Source organism: Chenopodium quinoa, unplaced genomic scaffold (genome assembly GCF_001683475.1).
Source record: "Chenopodium quinoa cultivar QQ74 unplaced genomic scaffold, ASM168347v1, whole genome shotgun sequence".
Classification (NCBI taxonomy): domain Eukaryota; kingdom Viridiplantae; phylum Streptophyta; class Magnoliopsida; order Caryophyllales; family Amaranthaceae; genus Chenopodium; species Chenopodium quinoa.
The window spans coordinates 627,028-644,126 of record NW_018743331.1 but is presented as its reverse complement, the minus strand read 5'-3'; the positions used below and the strand labels follow the sequence as shown (position 1 = coordinate 644,126).

The 17,099-nt window shown below is 35.6% G+C and overlaps 2 protein-coding genes across 2 annotated transcripts; one reads left to right on the top strand and one right to left on the bottom strand.

Annotated features, from left to right (window-relative positions):
• The first annotated feature begins 4,314 nt into the window (after nucleotides 1-4,314).
• Nucleotides 4,315-6,171, top strand: LOC110737492 (protein RALF-like 19). Its single transcript, XM_021917849.1, has 2 exons — nucleotides 4,315-5,241; nucleotides 5,703-6,171. Exons 1-2 carry the CDS (start codon nucleotides 5,003-5,005, stop codon nucleotides 5,848-5,850), a joined length of 387 nt encoding a protein of 128 aa, XP_021773541.1. The 5' UTR covers nucleotides 4,315-5,002; the 3' UTR covers nucleotides 5,851-6,171.
• A 544-nt stretch (nucleotides 6,172-6,715) lies between these two features.
• LOC110737665 lies at nucleotides 6,716-16,852 on the bottom strand. The gene is made up of 12 exons (XM_021918001.1): nucleotides 16,530-16,852; nucleotides 14,603-14,667; nucleotides 14,098-14,196; nucleotides 13,800-13,932; nucleotides 13,478-13,537; nucleotides 11,862-11,921; nucleotides 9,881-10,003; nucleotides 9,305-9,376; nucleotides 8,879-9,016; nucleotides 8,255-8,410; nucleotides 7,926-8,024; nucleotides 6,716-7,068 (listed from the first exon to the last, which is right to left on the bottom strand). Exons 1-12 carry the CDS (start codon nucleotides 16,752-16,754, stop codon nucleotides 7,033-7,035), a joined length of 1,266 nt encoding a protein of 421 aa, XP_021773693.1. The 5' UTR covers nucleotides 16,755-16,852; the 3' UTR covers nucleotides 6,716-7,032.
• Nucleotides 16,853-17,099: the final 247 nt, after the last annotated feature.

The window sequence follows — 17,099 nt, the reverse complement described above, 5'->3', positions numbered from 1 at the left end:
GCCGCAATTCCTTTCGTGCAGCACTAAAAAACCGAAAGATAATAAAGGTTATTCTGCATGAAAAAGAAGCAAATAAAAACAGATAGAAAAGTAAAAAAGGAAAAAGCAAAAGCCTTCGGCCCCAGCCGAGCTTCTTACCATTCTGGTACTTTCGGCTGAGGCCGACATCAACTAATATCTTCTCCTTGAAGATATAGTGGTAGCAAGGCAACCAAGTCTCCGGCACGTAGGCCATTCAACCAGTGCCTCTTGGGTTTCTCTTCTTGCCGAAGAGAGTCAGCAGCTCCTTGTCTCTAGGCAAGAACTCATCTGGGTCGAGGACTTTCATTTTCGGATCCGGCATTCTCAGATGCCTCGGCCCCCCAAAATAGTTCGGTTGATCCTCCTCAACAGGAGCCCGAACCCAAATCCATTAGCCCCGCCAACCTTTATCGGATGTGTCGTTCGGCCAGGTGGTCAGATACCCTATCTGGGTCTCAATCCTCCACCATCCAGGGCCATGGTGCTCGTCCGATTGCTGATTCGGCATCAGCTTATGCAGTTTGCAAAAGACCTGAATACTCGGCTCAAATCCATAGAAGAGGCAAACCCAGAGGAAAGTCATAACTCTTCGGATGCTGACCGGAGTTAATTGGCACAACGAGATGTCGTACCCATTCAGCACCTGCACTATGTATGGATGCAAGGGGAACCTCAGTCCAAACTGCAGCTGCTTGGTATATACTCCAACATAACCAGGAGGTGGCCTATGGATCATATCCTTGGCTATGAGCATTTGACACTAATACCCGTCTTCCTCCATAATGCCATAGAACACTTCGATTTGCTCGGCGAAGTGATGGAGGGCATTTCCTTTGACCCACCAGTCGTAGGGAGCAGCATTCATCAACCCATGGTTCTCAGGTGGGTTATGCCATACAGTGGCCCCAGACGGCAATCGCATCGGCCCATGCGCTGAACCGCTGCTGAAGGTGCTAGCCTCCTCCCAACCTCGGTAAGGCACCGAAGTCAGTGGTATCACAGCAATGGGTGGGTCCCCAGAGGAAACCCTATCTTCTCTCCTAGGGAAGGAGGTTAGGTTTCTTAGAGGTGGCATCTGCCCAAGTGGCTGAAGACGCCTAGCCTCTTGCTGAGGAACTTCCTCTTCCTCAGCACCCATGGGTCTTTTTCCCAAGTCTCGGACCATTTTTGTGTAAAAATCAAAGAAATCGAGGAAAAGGGAAAGAGGTTTGAAAACAAGAAAATCCAAACAAGTTTTGGAAAAGATTACCTCTATCAAACTCGGAATTTGCCGATCTATTGACTCGGAGCAACAAATTTCAGTTTAAAGGCTCGGAATTGCAGAGAATAAGGAAAGAGTAAAATCAGGTTCTTAAGGGTTTGTGCGAATTTCAGGAAGTGTGTTTGCGAAAAGTGATTAGAGAAGGTGGAGAGGGCGGTTTATATAAGCTTGCTAAAATCAAGAATTCCAAGAGTCTAAAACCGCCAAAAACCCCACTAAATTCCACTTAAACACAACCGTTAAACACGTTCCTAAGTTAACTACCCACTAAGCCTTCTACCTTCCCTAATTATTCTCCTTAATGACAGTTACAACATCATTAACTGTCCAGATTCCAAAATTCAAGTTACAATCATTTGTTTCCCTCCATTTTGCAAGTCAAAATCAGACCCGTCATCCTTCCAAATCGGGTCTGGGAGGCAAGTTGTTTGGGTCCAATTCAGTCAACCTAATTTGGCCGGCCCAAATGATTTAATTGCAAAAGCCCAAAAGCAAGGTTCAACTCTCCAAAGGATGCTAAAGTCAATCAAGCCTAGTCAGCATGGCAAGCCCATCTGACTTCAAGGGCCCAATCCTCCTCTATTGAGCAAGGTATAAAAGCCATCAATTGTCTCATTTATCATTCATTCAAAAGAGCCTCAAGCAATTAATTCTCTTGCATAGCTTATTCTCTCTAGACACTGAACTGACTTTAGCATCGGAGGGGCCTTCCTCAGCAACCACCCCGGAGGCTAGTTTACGTGTGTTTTGCTGTGTAGGGAATCCTCGGCCCAGTCACTACTTGGTCCGAGATCAGTCTTCTCCCTTGAAAAGTACTTGATGAAGGTTCTATTGTTTTCATTCGAAACAGGTTTTTTTGTGAATCCTGGGATATTAAAGGGTGTTTTCCAAATAATGGTGTATATCATGACATTATTGGATGTTATGATTAACGTAACAGCAAAGGAATGAGTACAAATTTTATTTTTTATTACATACAGAAGTCAAAACAATCATCACCATATATATTGAAAATGAGTCTTGACAATCAAAAACCTTTTTTTTTTTTTTTTTTTTTTTTATCTTACTAGAATGCCATCAACCATGAATTATTTTGTCTAACATCTTTGAGAGCTTTTTTTAGGGGTTAAGAGAACCACAAGGGTGAGTAATGAGAATTGATCACAAGATTCATTGAGATCGTGAAGAGAGCTTTTTTAACAAAGCTATTCTTCACTCTCTCAACTTTTTTTTTTTTTGTTTTTTTTTACAGCCTCTCTCAACATCTTTGAGAGTGATTAGTCATCCCATAAATTTGTTATTGCATATTAATTAAATTATTTTTAGAATGCTCAAAATCATTATTATTTTTTCTATGCCCTCAAAAAGGAAATTGTTATCAGTTTAATATAAACTCTTAAAGATATGGTTGTTGCTTTTTTAAGGAAAATACATTTGGGATATTAATTAAACTTTTATCCAAGAGTCCTAAACTTTTATTTTTATATGTGATTGATCTAATAAATTATACATAGTATAGATATTGGTTACAGGAAAATTTTCTTCAAAACTCACAGTTTGGCTCCAAACTTTGAACTCCAAAATCAATCCACTGCGTATAATAAATTGAAAAAAAATGTGCAATTGTTATGAAAAGTAATACTTTACACATAGTATGTAAAATATAAAATTCTTTAAAACTAAAATAAAATATGAAAGTAGTAATTTTTTTATAAAATCATTTATTAAGATACAAATTATAAGTAAATAAAAAAAATAAGAAAACAAAATTGAGTAAGTAAGCAAAATAAAGATTGTAATGACAATTATTTTAAAAAAAAATTATTGAAATGACAAAAATAAGGCAAAGAAGACGACAAGATTCCCACTCATAAGTGGCGTGGCCCGTTGCTCATTGTAACCATTTTTAAAATTGTGCTTTTAGGATGATTTGCAAAGGCCCAGTCTGTAAAGAAGACATGCCCAATTAAAGTGAATAGTCAATTTAAGTCGAGTAAAACAAAAAAAAAACAGTTTTAGCCTTTTAGGACTTTAAATTGCAAATTCAAATTATACAAATAAAACTCAAAATTAGATACCTAATTTACAAAATTGGGGCTAGTTAGGGTTTGTTCATGTAAAAATTAGTTTCCATGTGTTCAACGGTGGGCCCAAAAATTTTGATCCAAATTTTAAAAAAGTTGAGGTGACTAACGCGCACGATGTGCACGCCATATCTAGCCATTTCTAATGAGTTCTTTCAATTGTTGGCAACATAATGACCGAGAACATGTAAACAAATATAAATATCCGCACACTATTTTTGAGATTTTAAAAAAAGGAAATCAATGTTAATGAGGGCAAATAAATAAATAAACATTTTAGAGGATATAATTGTCCATACACTTTTCTTAAGAGTCAAATTATTAAATCACACAAAGAAAAACTTAGAGGCAATTACAATCACATTAATAGGGGCATATAGGTAAACAAACATTTTAAAAATATAATTGTTCTCACACTACTCATAAATGTTTTGTCATACTTTTTTAAAAAGTAGGGATATATCAGCTTACTTGCCTTGCATGATAAATTTATCTATTGTTGGTATTACTTATGTTTGTTAGATGTGGGTCTGTATAATGCTGATGTGGTAAGTGAATAAACCTTTTCTAGGTTTAGTACCATTTAAATTGTCATTTGTATTTGGGTCAATTGTCAGTTTACTCTGTTCGCCTCTAATTTGAACACTTTCAGTTTCACTCGTTTTAAAATAGTTTGAACCTTTTTTCTTTTTTGTGTATAGTTATAACAATAATTACATTTCTATTTAAAGACCGTATAATATACCATTAACTCTCATCAAATCTACATTTAATGAAAATAAGGGCAATTTAGAAATTTTAGGTGGACACCACTCACTTATATAATAGAGATATGTAAATGTAATATGATAAGTATTCAAATTGACATGAGATAGAGATCACCTATTAAACTCTTTTCGGGGTTAATAAGGTTGATTTAATTCTATTAGTTCAAAGATGATTCGGGTGTAGATGATTCATAATTTTGAGTTAAATTAGTGTTTGGGGTTAGATTTACACTAGTTAGATAGAGGTCACGTATCAAATACGAGTTAGAGTTTACCAATTCCAGGTAGAATGACGTTTTTACCCATATACAAATATAAATTACATATTGAAGGAAGAAAATTAACACACACATACATCCATTATTCTTAATTTCTTATTGTAATAACTTGAAATTTTCTAAAGGAAATTTACATGAAAATGTCAACAAACCAACCGAAATAAACTTTTATATAATAACCTTAATTTGGGAATAATGTTGAATATTTGGTCAAGAACATGAAAAAATAACACTATATAGCAAAAAAAAAAGTGAGAAGAAAAAACACTTACAACCATATCCCTACGAAAATTACGTTCTAACACACATTACAAATCATAATTTTCCAACTAAAAACCAAATTAAAAAATTATAAACAAAGCATAATTAACTGGCTTTTCACCCTCAAAATTCCTCATTTTCACCACCATCCATCTCCCCCTCTTTCTCTCATTCCATTACCCTAATAACCACCTATATTCTTTTCAATTTCCTACGTATTTGGACAAGAAGGGAAGAAAATATATCAAATACCCCTTAATAAATTATAACACACATTTTATATCTTTTCTCTCTTCTTCAATTTATTTTTGGTTTCTCTTAGAAAGTTGCATGGCTTTTAAACTATGGCTTGTTGTTGTTCTCTTGGCCTTGGTGATTGGGACCGAGTCATACTCATCGTTCGATGATTCAACTTGGGGAATGTCCCGATCCTTGGCCTCTAATGGTGACGGCGACCTGCCTATCATGCGTACGTGTAATGGACGCCTAGGAGATTGCATTGGTGATGAGGAAGATGAGGTGATTGACACTAGTGATGAGGATCGCCGCCAGTTGCGTGGGAGGAGAAGGTAATTTAGACCTATGTTGTAATTGCATGGATCATGCATGCATGCATTTCCTACCTAGCTAAGCTAAGAGAACATGTGAATAAAATGTAATTGTCACGTTATAATGGACCATGCCTGTTAAAATACATTTTATTTTTTGTGCGAATGAGCCACAAGGGCATTACAATTTACAAATGAAGAGGGAGATTTAAACTTGTGACCTATCGTACACAGACCTTTAGTCTTTGCTACTAAGCCAAAGCCTCATCGGTCCTATTAAAGTACATTAGATGTAGGAAAATCGGATTTTGATTCATTTACATTTGGAGGTCTTATGATCATAAGATAAAGGGTGTACAACGAAATCCACACAAATAAATTATCTTATAAATGTTTTAATGTTGTTGATTGCTTATTGTTCAAAAACTACAAGGAAAATTTCAAGGTGAACTTTGAGGCCAGGGTAACTTTGTAAAACGCAGGTACATAAGCTACGATGCATTGAAGAAGAACAACGTACCATGCAGTCGACGAGGGCGGTCATACTACAACTGTAGGAGTAACGCTAGGGCCAACCCCTACAATAGAGGCTGCACCTACATCACCCATTGCGCTAGAAACCTTGGTTGATCATAACACCGATTTCACTTAACAGGAGCCTTTTTCTCCTATGTAATACGAGAGGAATTGTATGATTAAACTTGGTTTACCATTATTGTACGTCTTAATTAATCCTAACACATATACATTTTTTACTTTCATTTCAAATTTATGATATGTTTTTTGTACTCTTGCTTTTTCATTTTCTGGAACAAATTATATCTTGAATAAAGGAAAAAAAAATTATGTGTACTTAGACATTTTCCCTTCTCATCTAGGGTATGGCTTTGTTGCATTGTTCCATTAGAATATGTTTGTTTCTATTGTTCTACACCATCATCAACTTTTGTATGTGAGGCGAAAGCATTGTTCAGTTTTGTTTGAAAAATAAAGATATATGAATATTTCATTCATTTGCTCATGTTTCTTATGTGAATAATTTGTTTAGCCTAGTAACTTAGAAAGCTTAATCTACCAGAAGACTGAGGTTAAGATCAGCAGACAATACCAATGATGCTGCACCTGCACATGACAAGCTTTGTACTGTATGATCAATATGTGCATGATATGGCACCTTATCCTGTGTGAGTTTCTTGAGTTCGAAGTTTCGAACCTCCGCAGATTAGGACTGATTACCTCTTGACGGGAGCATTAGCTCAGGTTGTGTTCTCGTTGTGCCAAAAGTTAGACTGCTGCCTCCTACTGATCGTTTTGATGATCTGTCAATGGACATGTAGAGCTGTACGACATTCACTAATCACTCGTATGCTAGTCCATACTGTGTTTCTAGGACTCCAACTGTAGTAGATAAGATGTGAAACAAGGGGTCTATTACTTGGCCGGAAACATTATTTAGGTTAGTAAAAAGCTTTGATAGAGCCTTGGAAATCAACCATTTGATGATAAACTATGAAATTATTCCTTTAAAATAATAATATGAAGCAATTTATCTCAAGGTTTTTACCAACTATATGATCCTCTTCCCCTGTATAAAACAAGGGGAATATGTCTGAAAAACTTGGGTTTACAAGGCTAGAATTGCTTGAAAACAGATCCAACCATCATCGTGCTATAAAACAAAGCTTGAAGACACAAATGAACTAAACTATAGATAACTGAGTGACTACTCCGACATGTACATATTATAACAATCTTCAGAAGCCACATCCTATCAAAAATACAACACCCTTGTTGACCTCGTATGATCTTTTTTCAAAAGAACCACCATCTCCGCTGCCTTGATTTCCGCTGCAATAGATATAACATCATTGTAAGAAACAGAAAATCTCAATGATATGCAGAGGGATAAATAATATATATGAAGTCCACAGGCTACAACTGCTGTCTAAACAATTTATCTTAAGGGAGAAGTGGTATCCTTGTCACCAAGATCGGAAATCTTTTCCAACTTTCTCAACAAACACTATATTATAACACAAACATATCATTTATTTCCCTTTTTTTCCCCAAAATTTTATAATAAAGCTCCTTGAGATGGAAAATTTTCCCATTCTAGTTCACCATAATGTCCTCTAACATTAAGGCCAATCTTTGGAATGGTTTTGGAATTCTCTTCCACAAACAATATTTCCAGCAATAGCCAATAAAATATATCATTTCGAGAAGGTTGATTGTAGTCTGATATTAAACAATGTTTAATTATTTCAGCTATTATCTTGTCTTCAAGGAAACTATTTGCCACAAATCCAGCACCGTTTTGTCTTCACTCTTTTACTCTTTTAGATATATTATAGCCTTCTTTTGTATCAGATATGAACAAATATCTCATGAATTTTATTCTATATAAAACATATGTCCAGAAGAACAGATTCCACTGCCAACGGTCAAATCAATTTCTGTGCTCATTTCTTCACATTTTGAGGCAAAGTTCATTATCTTAATCATCATACGTATTTGACATAATGGTTCTTAGTATCAGAAAGCTGAATGCCGTCCATTTGATTTCCTTACTTTTGTGGATTGTTAGCATATTAATACAGGTAAAACTACAGATAATACCTAACCATTTGAATGAAAGAATTATTGCAGTGACTAATTCAAACAAAATAAATTTGAAAGTAGATTAGTGTTAGGATGATACAAACCTTTTTGTCTTCAGCTGGTGGATGCATGATGATTGGTTGAGAAAGAGTGTCAACATTCTGAATATATGGTTGCACCTTCTCTTCCAACATCTCATTCAACTACACATCAAAAAAGACAAGCAGCATATTTAAAATGTTACCATGGATTTTTCCCCCCAAGAAATTACATACATAAAAAGCCAACTTTAAGTCTATCCAGAAAAGTGGCAGATTAATTGCTTCTTTTGATATTCAATCGCAGATTTTCTAAATAGATTAATTCTTGGGTATGCTGCCATTTTGAAATGAATTAATCAAAATGAATCAGAAAATGAATTGATATGACCAACCTTATTATGTCGCCATTTCGCCTCCCATTGCGCATCCAAAATTTTTTCAGCAATCTCCCTTTGAGCATTGAGGAGAAGAGTCATTTCATCCATCTTCTTTGGATCTTTAAGGTCATCCTTGTTCCAAGAAGATGCATCTAATGGAAGATTCAATTCCTGTAATTGCAAAACATTTCATACATAGTAGTTAATCCAGACAATCATGCTTCAGTTATGCATTTTCAGTTGAATAAACTTTGCTCCATGAAATAGAGCATATCAAGCTCATAAAAACATAGTAAATTCTTCTTGGCATATTTTCGAACACAGTATAGGCTTATATTTATGTTACTTCCTATTGAGAACAAATGGAAAGTAAAAATCCACTTGTTAACAAGAATAGAGTTTTCTACAGCAGACTTGCATAAATTTCAGAAAACAAGTTCCAACAGTCACAGCTTCTCAGCCAGGTGCCAGCTGCAAAGAGAATGTACTTGCCAACAAAAGACATGCATAAACCCACAAACTAGTATTATTAGGGTTTTAGGTTACCAGTACTTGACTAGATACCTGCTAGTTCCAGTTCTAGTTTTACCATGTACTGTTTTACTTGGTAGATGCAATTATGCAAGTTACCATACTTACACCCCAATTTTTTGGTCGTGGAGGAGGATCAAGCTTCATAACTTCCATCTCTAGTGCTTTTTTGGCCTTGTAGTACGGTACATTTTTTACCACGACAGGGTCATCTCTAGCCCGGGCAGGATCAAGCGTGACTAAGGCCTGTCATCAAAACATATAGAAACACCCTCTTTATAATTATTGGAGTATTATCTGAAACAATATATATGATATTAAAGAGCTTCAACTTGCAACAAAACAACATAGAAACACTTTAGTTCAAACATCATGAGCTTAAGTCAAGCTTAACCAAGCTCAAGCTTGACCCATATGGCCATATCATTAATATCAATAATGGGGTCTGCTAAAAAATTGAATTACACAGTACAGCAATTTGATGACCAAACTTAATTTCAATAGCAAAATCAGGAAGAATCAAGGAAAGCTTACTTGTTGCAAATGTTCCCAGCCAGGCTGTCGTTGAGCCACTACATCTCGCAATTGATCATAACGCATTGACTCCTATAACAAGAGGAAGAAACATCATACCAGAAACCAATTATGAGTCAAAGCAAGGAGTATTTAAAATCCAGAAGAGAAAATGAAACTATATGCACTGGTGAGAGTAGACACAATTTTTAGCATCATCCTTCAAGTTCCTCTGGAATTTCAAAACTAATAAAAGTAGATCACCCCAAATAATGCACTTGTTAATGAGAAAATATAAAAATAAAATCTTTGATCAAAGTAGTTTATGAGAAGAGAGGAAAGACATGAGTACATGACTAAACCAGTGATATCCTCAGCAAGGAAATTTTAGAAAGATAGCATAAACAAGGAGATTGCAGTTGGTGGATTCTGCATGTTAGTTCATTCACTGACAACCCACAAGGTCACATTGCCAGTGGGTTAAAACTTTGTTAGTTAGGCCACAGGTTCCAACAAAGCAAGCCTCGTGCCAGAGATGAAGGAAAGCTTTATGCACTCTTGTCAAAAAGAATAGCATAACAAGAAAGGACCTCAAACCTTGTATTGCCACCAAATTTTCTGTTTGACTTCATCATCAAAGTTGAATCCACCAACAATCTGTGGCATAGTTAGAAGCCAAAATGCAGCAATGCTTGGATTCTTCATGCTATGGATAATGTGCTGCAGAAAAAAACATGAGCAATTATGTTGGTGAACAAGGAGTGTAATCAAGAAGCATATAAAGATTATAAACCATATTAAGTCCATAAAATGACGTGACACGTGTTGGGAAATCCAACCCTCACTTATTTGACATTCTCCTAAATAACCTTGAACTTCAAAAAACAACGTGGGAGAGTATCTATAACAATTTGAAGAGACTTCCATGTTGTGAAGTAGGATCATTTCAGAATAACAAATAACATAAGGTTAACATAGGTAGTTTCCCTTTTTTTAGGATCTGTTATAAGAAAGTGTACACAAGCGCTCAAACTAGAGAACCACTCGTGATCCTATCTATAAAATACAACATCAAGGTATGGCAAGGACTGCGCCAGATTACAAATCGATGTACACAACATCTGTCAGGTTACCCAAACCCCAAAATAATGAAGCACCTGTTACATGTTGGAAGGAGTTAGGAAGGATATGAAGTATATGGATTTGCATGAGGATGAGGCATTGGATTGTAAGGGATGGAGGAAGATTTTTGTCGATGACTACACAGAATAATCACTTTTGGTTCATGTAGCCGACCCCTCTTATGGGATTAAGGCTTTGATTGATTGATTGATTGATGCATTCATGCCCCAAAAATACGTGCCAATTACAGTTGGGATTTGGCAAAGAAAAGGATGTATCTTTATTATTCAATTACTATGCATAGAAACCAATGCTCCCTCTAGCCTCTGCCAAAATACCAAATCTATATATATGTGCTTCTCTGTGAAGATAACTTATCCTCTTGCTGTATATCTGTCTTCTTGTTTTTACAAAGATCTTTTTCATATATATATATATATATATATATATATACATACATACATACATACGTTAACAACATGAATATGGACAATTTTGACACAAAAGACCAAGTGAAAGAAAATTTTGCTGAGGCAATAACAAAGTAGAAGACATGCAACTACTTAGTAACAGATAAGACAAATATTGAGAACATCTATGACCAATTTATATTCACCAAGAAAAAAAAACAACGTAAATTCTATGGTATAACTTTATACGATTACACCAGTGATAAATACAAGCAGCCAACCCTCAAGCGCACACATATAATAATTCTTGGAGATTTGTGCACTTTAAATAGCCTAAATTGGATGAAACTTAAAAAATATATATATATTTGCCATGTCCAACCCTCAAAAATGCGTACCCATTGTCCCATAGTCAGATCCTTGTTGAAGAGTCCAACTAAAGTAGTTCCCTCAACCCCGTCATTCTCTCTGAATTTGAGCACCCCAAAAGAATGTCATCTTATAGCAACACTTTAGAACCCATCAATATTCTTCTTACTCAAAAACTAGCAAAAACCAAGAAAATAATAAATGCATACATTAAGTTCATTGTATTAATATGGCTACAATTACATTGGCATACAAGGGGCTATGTCAAATCAAAACAAATAAGATAATTTATTCATTTTTTGTTGGCTGATTCCCCTATAGGTTACCAAAACTGATCTTTCGCTCTAAAACTTTAAGGAAAATAAATGATACTGCAAACAGTGCAGACCATTGCCAATGCCATCCTGCAACATATTATAACTGTGAAAGCAACTCATGGGTAAATGTATGCACTCACTAACAAGAGGAACAGACCACATTTTGATCCAAGTTCAAGATAATGACAAGATAATTTGTGTTGCAGATTCAAGAAACATTATAATATCATGATTCTCAGAAATAAAGGGAGGCCCTGCAGCACTTTAATGATGATAGTACAGAGCAGGAAGACAATAAGAGACAAATATGTAGCTGAGACTGAGCAAAGAAGATGAAGATCAATGAGCCATAGCACCTACCTCATATGGATAGTCCATTTTTTTTAAGACATTATAAGCTTTCCATGGAGGCTCCATAATCTGAAAAAGAAAACACAGGAGATATTATTGGCAAACACATGCAGTGTCTTGCAAGAGATATTCACTATTCTCATAGAAAGAATATAGCTTTGCAATATATGAATGCTAAGAATCCATTATATAAAGATAAAGAACTATTTAGAAGCATAGTGGCATTTGTAAGCTTATTCTTCTTGACAACACATTCACACAGTTGCACATCAGAACTACTCTGGACCACTAGATTTGAGTATACAGACGGTTTTTATTTGTCCCCATTATAATAGGAGACTTGATCGCCAATTTTGAATTTAGAAGAGAGCTTTTTAAACAATGCTTTTTCCAGCATATTTCAGTGCACCTGATGGGAGAAACTGGAGTGCTTTAGCCAAGTATAAGCCTGTAATACTCTAAACAAACTACATAGCATTCATCCAGCTGCAGTGTTTAACAGATTAGCTCTGACACTTGTTTAATGGTTGATATGTTGGTGATAACGTTATTAGATTCTATAGTTTTTACTCTTTTGCCTATTACTTCAGTATTTCCCTTCTTCCTCGGACCTTAAAACTTTCAGATATTTCATTTCATGTGTTTTTTTTTTTTTTTTTGCTTAAGATTGTCCGAAGCTCCGAGCATGGAAAAAGATTCAGGATATCATCTAACATGTCTTCATATAATGCATACATATTCACTGCACAATTCATCATTAGATTAAGCACGCATGTAGTTTATCTAGGATTCATATCCAAATACAAAAGAATTGATGTTTACATATCAAACTGTGGAAGCTGTAATTTCTGAAAATGTGCAGGTCCAATAAATCAGGCATGGGGAGGCCATGAAATTGGTATTTCATTGGAGATAAATCAAGCGAAGCTATTTCAACCTTTGATTTTATATTAATATGTTTCTAGATTTTCATTAGTTACACCTTTCCCTATAAGATGGTGTCTCCATGAAGTGAAAGTTCCGAGCATGTTGTTTCAGCTCTTTGATCCCATTCACATATCTTGCCAGATTTTAATGGATAAATGCTTTTTCATGCTTTTTCTATACACCGAATGAAGGGATGACCCTTCCCGAAAGCTAAGCACATTGACAGATATATTAACATGTGTTTTTATACCATAGAACAGAAATGGAATATTTTCATAGTAAAATAAGCACTTTTCTCTTTCTTAAATAAATTTACTTCCTTGGTGCTCTTTGATTGCAAAACGGGAGTGGGGGAAGAGCACAAGTTGAGCCCGTGTGATGATTGATGAAGAAGGATATTGCAAGAGGTAAAAGAGGGATCCATGCGAATAGGAGAGAGATAAAGAGAAATAACATGCAAATTATAATGCTGCAATTATTCATAAATTTATTCGAAGGGTAAGTGTTGCATTAACAATATTAAATGGAGGAAGTAAGAAGGAATTTGACGCCAAATATGGGATCTCCACAAGAATGATAAGATTGCAAGAAAAAAAAGATAAAGAACAACAATCAGCAAATCTACGGCTCATAATCGGAAGCCGGGTATGGAAGTGCTTTAAGGGGGTAGAAATTGATCAGGCATTTAAGGCACTTACATCATCAGCAGAGATTCGTATTTGTAGTTTGTTCTTACATTCAGGACATTTCATCGCACCCTGTAACATCCAAAAAAAATCACAGTAAACGAGAGATTCCCATATATTGCAGAAAAATACTGGAGTATAAGATACAGACCTTCAAACCATCATGATTCACACTCTATAACTATAATAATAATAAACATAAATAAATAAATAAAAATTTGGAAGAATTTCCAGAAAGAGCCAGAAATTTGAGATGAATAGTGACAAAAAAACAAGAAATAATTAGGCCCAAACATATAACACCACTACAATAGTAAGAACTAAGAAGTCTTACTGTTCCATCACAAGTAGGACACTCCTTTGATGGCAATGGTGTATGCAAATCAATGGCTGAAGGAATATGAAACAACTCAGCTTGATTATTAGCAATTGCATCCGCAACTGACTCAGCAGTTGGTTTTTCTCCACTGCCAAAACATATTACAGATATTGTCAGAGTTACTCGTAGCATTTCAAACAAGCAGCAAAAGTTTTCCCATTGATTTCCTATTGTATGAAGATGCTATAGAACATATGCCAGGAAAGAAAATAAATAAATAAAAGCAAGAAAAAGCTTAGGGCCTTAGGCCTACCTTTTCAAAGTGTAACTTTTCACTTGATAGTGTACCTGCCCACTGCCTCTGCACATTGTACACCGTAATGCCTGCCATCTGCTACAGGTTCGGCAATCTCTACAATAGAAAAGGGGAACAAAACAATAGAACGTCTTAGATGAGTATTACTTGTAGCCTCAAAAGCCCGCACTACAAACAAGTCCACATGTTTAAAAAAGTCTAAGCATTTAAAACCTCTCAGCTTTATGGTAACATATTGTTTCCATCTCTTAGCCAGAGAGCAAAATAAGATGTGACCAAAAAAAAAAGTGTGGTATGGTTATATCTGGGCATAGCACCAAGATAATTTTCTCTTAAAACACTTGCAGAGGGGGTGGGGAGTCCTGATACTGTTAAAATAAGAAATGGAAAGTTTTATAGCCCATGTATGTCATAATTGATATCTACGTTAAGCTTAAAAAAACTCCAATTTTAATGTCAAAAAATCCTTTCAGGTAAAAACTGGAAGGTAGGTCTTAAGCACCTCTGACATATCACTTTCTTCCCCAGCTCAAATGCGATATCCCAAGTTCCAAGAGTAGCAACTACCTGAAAGAATTGCATAAAGAATATTTAGCAAGCACATCAATCAGAGCTTTAGAGCTTAAAATTCAATCATCATCAATGCACTCTACATAGTCTACAAAATAATTTTGTTGAGTATCAGTTTCCTTATCCTGCTAAAGTTTCTAGCTCAGTGTCAGTGGTCTCCCAAGCAAAAAATAATACCATCAAGGTAATGCCTCTTTAAGAGCACCATAATGAGATTAACTTTACGATGATAATAACATGTAAAAAAAGATAACAAGCATGTAGACATAAGTGAAAAAAAAACCAACCACAATGAAAATGGAGACAATCAAGAACATCAAACAATGAGGCACTAGTACAGCATACAACAGTGCAATTACTAATTGTGGAATCTCAATTGTAGCTTTTGCTGAAGCACATACATGTGTGTTGTGCACAATTTGGAGAAAAAGAGAATATATATAACCACCTATAAGTCTCAGGAGTTACATTTCTGATGCCCATTTTTTATGGAGCGACATTTGGGCTTACAAGTAGTCCGTACTCTACGCTAATCTCTGAGACCATGCCATAATTCAAATGGATTCACTTATAACAATTATAACTAAGTTTGGATTTTGAATCCCGAGAGGAGAAGCAGAATAACTTGTCAGTCTTTCCAAAAAGAAAATCTTACTCTCGGCTTACAAATTATTGAAAATCTAACAGGTTAGCTTGTAATTGATCAGATGGAGCTTAAGAGGATAAGACCCCTAGTTAACTAATACCTCATGGTCAGGTACATATCTGTTTCACATTAAATAGTTGTGTCTCTCATTGCCAATACTAGGAATGAAATTTCACTAAGTCTTATGATTGATCAAAACTCTCTTCGTCATTATTTCAATTCCCGGTTTATGGAAATCAAAAAGTTTATGGTACAAAAGCCAAGGTTGACTTGTTTGATAATTTGAGCCTTAAATCATGCAATTAGATGAGAGTATGGCCTTTACTAGCCCTAATGAGTTTTCTTGTTGGTTACCTTTCTAATTAGCTTTAGTTGATAGGGAACTATAATGTTAAGGGGGAGTGTTATACCCCTTGCATGTGTTGTGTGCAAATGAGTCAGACGAAAGAATATAACGCCATTATAAGCATATGGATTTATACATCCCATCACCAATGTATCTTCAGATAAAAAGTCATTATGGGATTTGGAGGCTTATGTTTGGAAATACATAAAAGTTAACATGGTACAAGACCCATGATTGATTTGTTTGATGATCCTGACTAATAATCATGCAATTGTATAGAGATTTGGGCATTTGGCCTTAACCAACCTTAATGAAAATTATACGGAGTAGTTATTTACCGTTCCAATTTGCTCAAGTGAATAGTGCACTCATATGTGACAGGGAGTGTTAAACCCCATATATGTGTGGTGTACAAATGAAATATCCCACAATTGTTAGGACAAATGAAAACAACCACATTTGAAGCATACTAAACTATACATCCCATAGCCAATTCGTCTTGAAATTATACCCTATTCGAGCTCGAAAGTTCATTGTTCAAGGGTAGTAGCCCCATCTAATTTTTAATGCTCACTCGTAAATTTAACATCTAGCATCCCCACAAAACACTTCATCAAAACAACAAATTCCATTTCAATTCTAGGTAAAATGTCAATAAAAAATCACACCCAACAAGCAAAATCAAGCACCCAATTCTCATAAAAACTGCATAGAACCCTAACAATTCGACATTCTCTAACAAACCCATGAAATATCCACCAAACAAATGCTAAATTATGACTAAATAATCAAACAGAAGCTCAAAATCTTCAAAACCCCACCACTATAAAAGAAGATTAAATAAAAGGGGTAAGTGCAAAAACTTACAAAAATAGTAGTGTAGGAAACTTTGGAGATAAATTCTGGGATACCAAAACCTCGAGGGGCAGAACCAGCAATGCCATAAGCAATGGTGAAAGGAGAGAGAATAACCCTTAAAGGGAATTCGAAAACGTCAATAACTTGCTGACCATAATGGTGAGTGAAGTTTTTGTATTGGGTATCGGCGAATTGCTTCACCTGCTCAACTAGCTTGCCTGTTCCTCTCGACATGGATGGATGGCCTTATCGAGAGGAGGAGAGAGAAAATGAGACAGAGGTTGTGTTATTTCACTGACTGACCCATTTTTGGTACTTCACTCGATTTTATCTGAACAAATATGGAGCAACCCGAACTTGAAAATGCTGTACTGTATTTATTGAGGAGCCCCACGACTAGGATGCTTATCGAGCGAGTCGATCACGAGTTGAGGGGTGCTTGACTCGACTCGAAAACTTTTTACATGTGTTCAACTCGTGCTCGCTAAAATTTCGAGCCAATAAAACCTGCTCAACTCGTGCTCGTTAAAGTTTCGAGTCAAGTCGAGTAGCTCACGATCTGCTCGTTAAAGTTTTGAC

Excerpts from the sequence above, each read along its gene's own strand:
- LOC110737492 (XM_021917849.1), top strand. The coding sequence starts at position 5,003 with ATGGCTTTTAAACTATGGCTTGTTGTTGTTCTCTTGGCCTTGGTGATT. Across the intron at positions 5,242-5,702 it reads CAGTTGCGTGGGAGGAGAAG|GTACATAAGCTACGATGCAT; the intron begins GTAATTTAGACC and ends TGTAAAACGCAG.
- LOC110737665 (XM_021918001.1), bottom strand. The coding sequence starts at position 16,754 with ATGTCGAGAGGAACAGGCAAGCTAGTTGAGCAGGTGAAGCAATTCGCC. Across the intron at positions 13,933-14,097 it reads AAAAGTTACACTTTGAAAAG|TGGAGAAAAACCAACTGCTG; the intron begins GTAGGCCTAAGG and ends ATGTTTTGGCAG. Across the intron at positions 9,017-9,304 it reads GCTGGGAACATTTGCAACAA|GCCTTAGTCACGCTTGATCC; the intron begins GTAAGCTTTCCT and ends TTTTGATGACAG.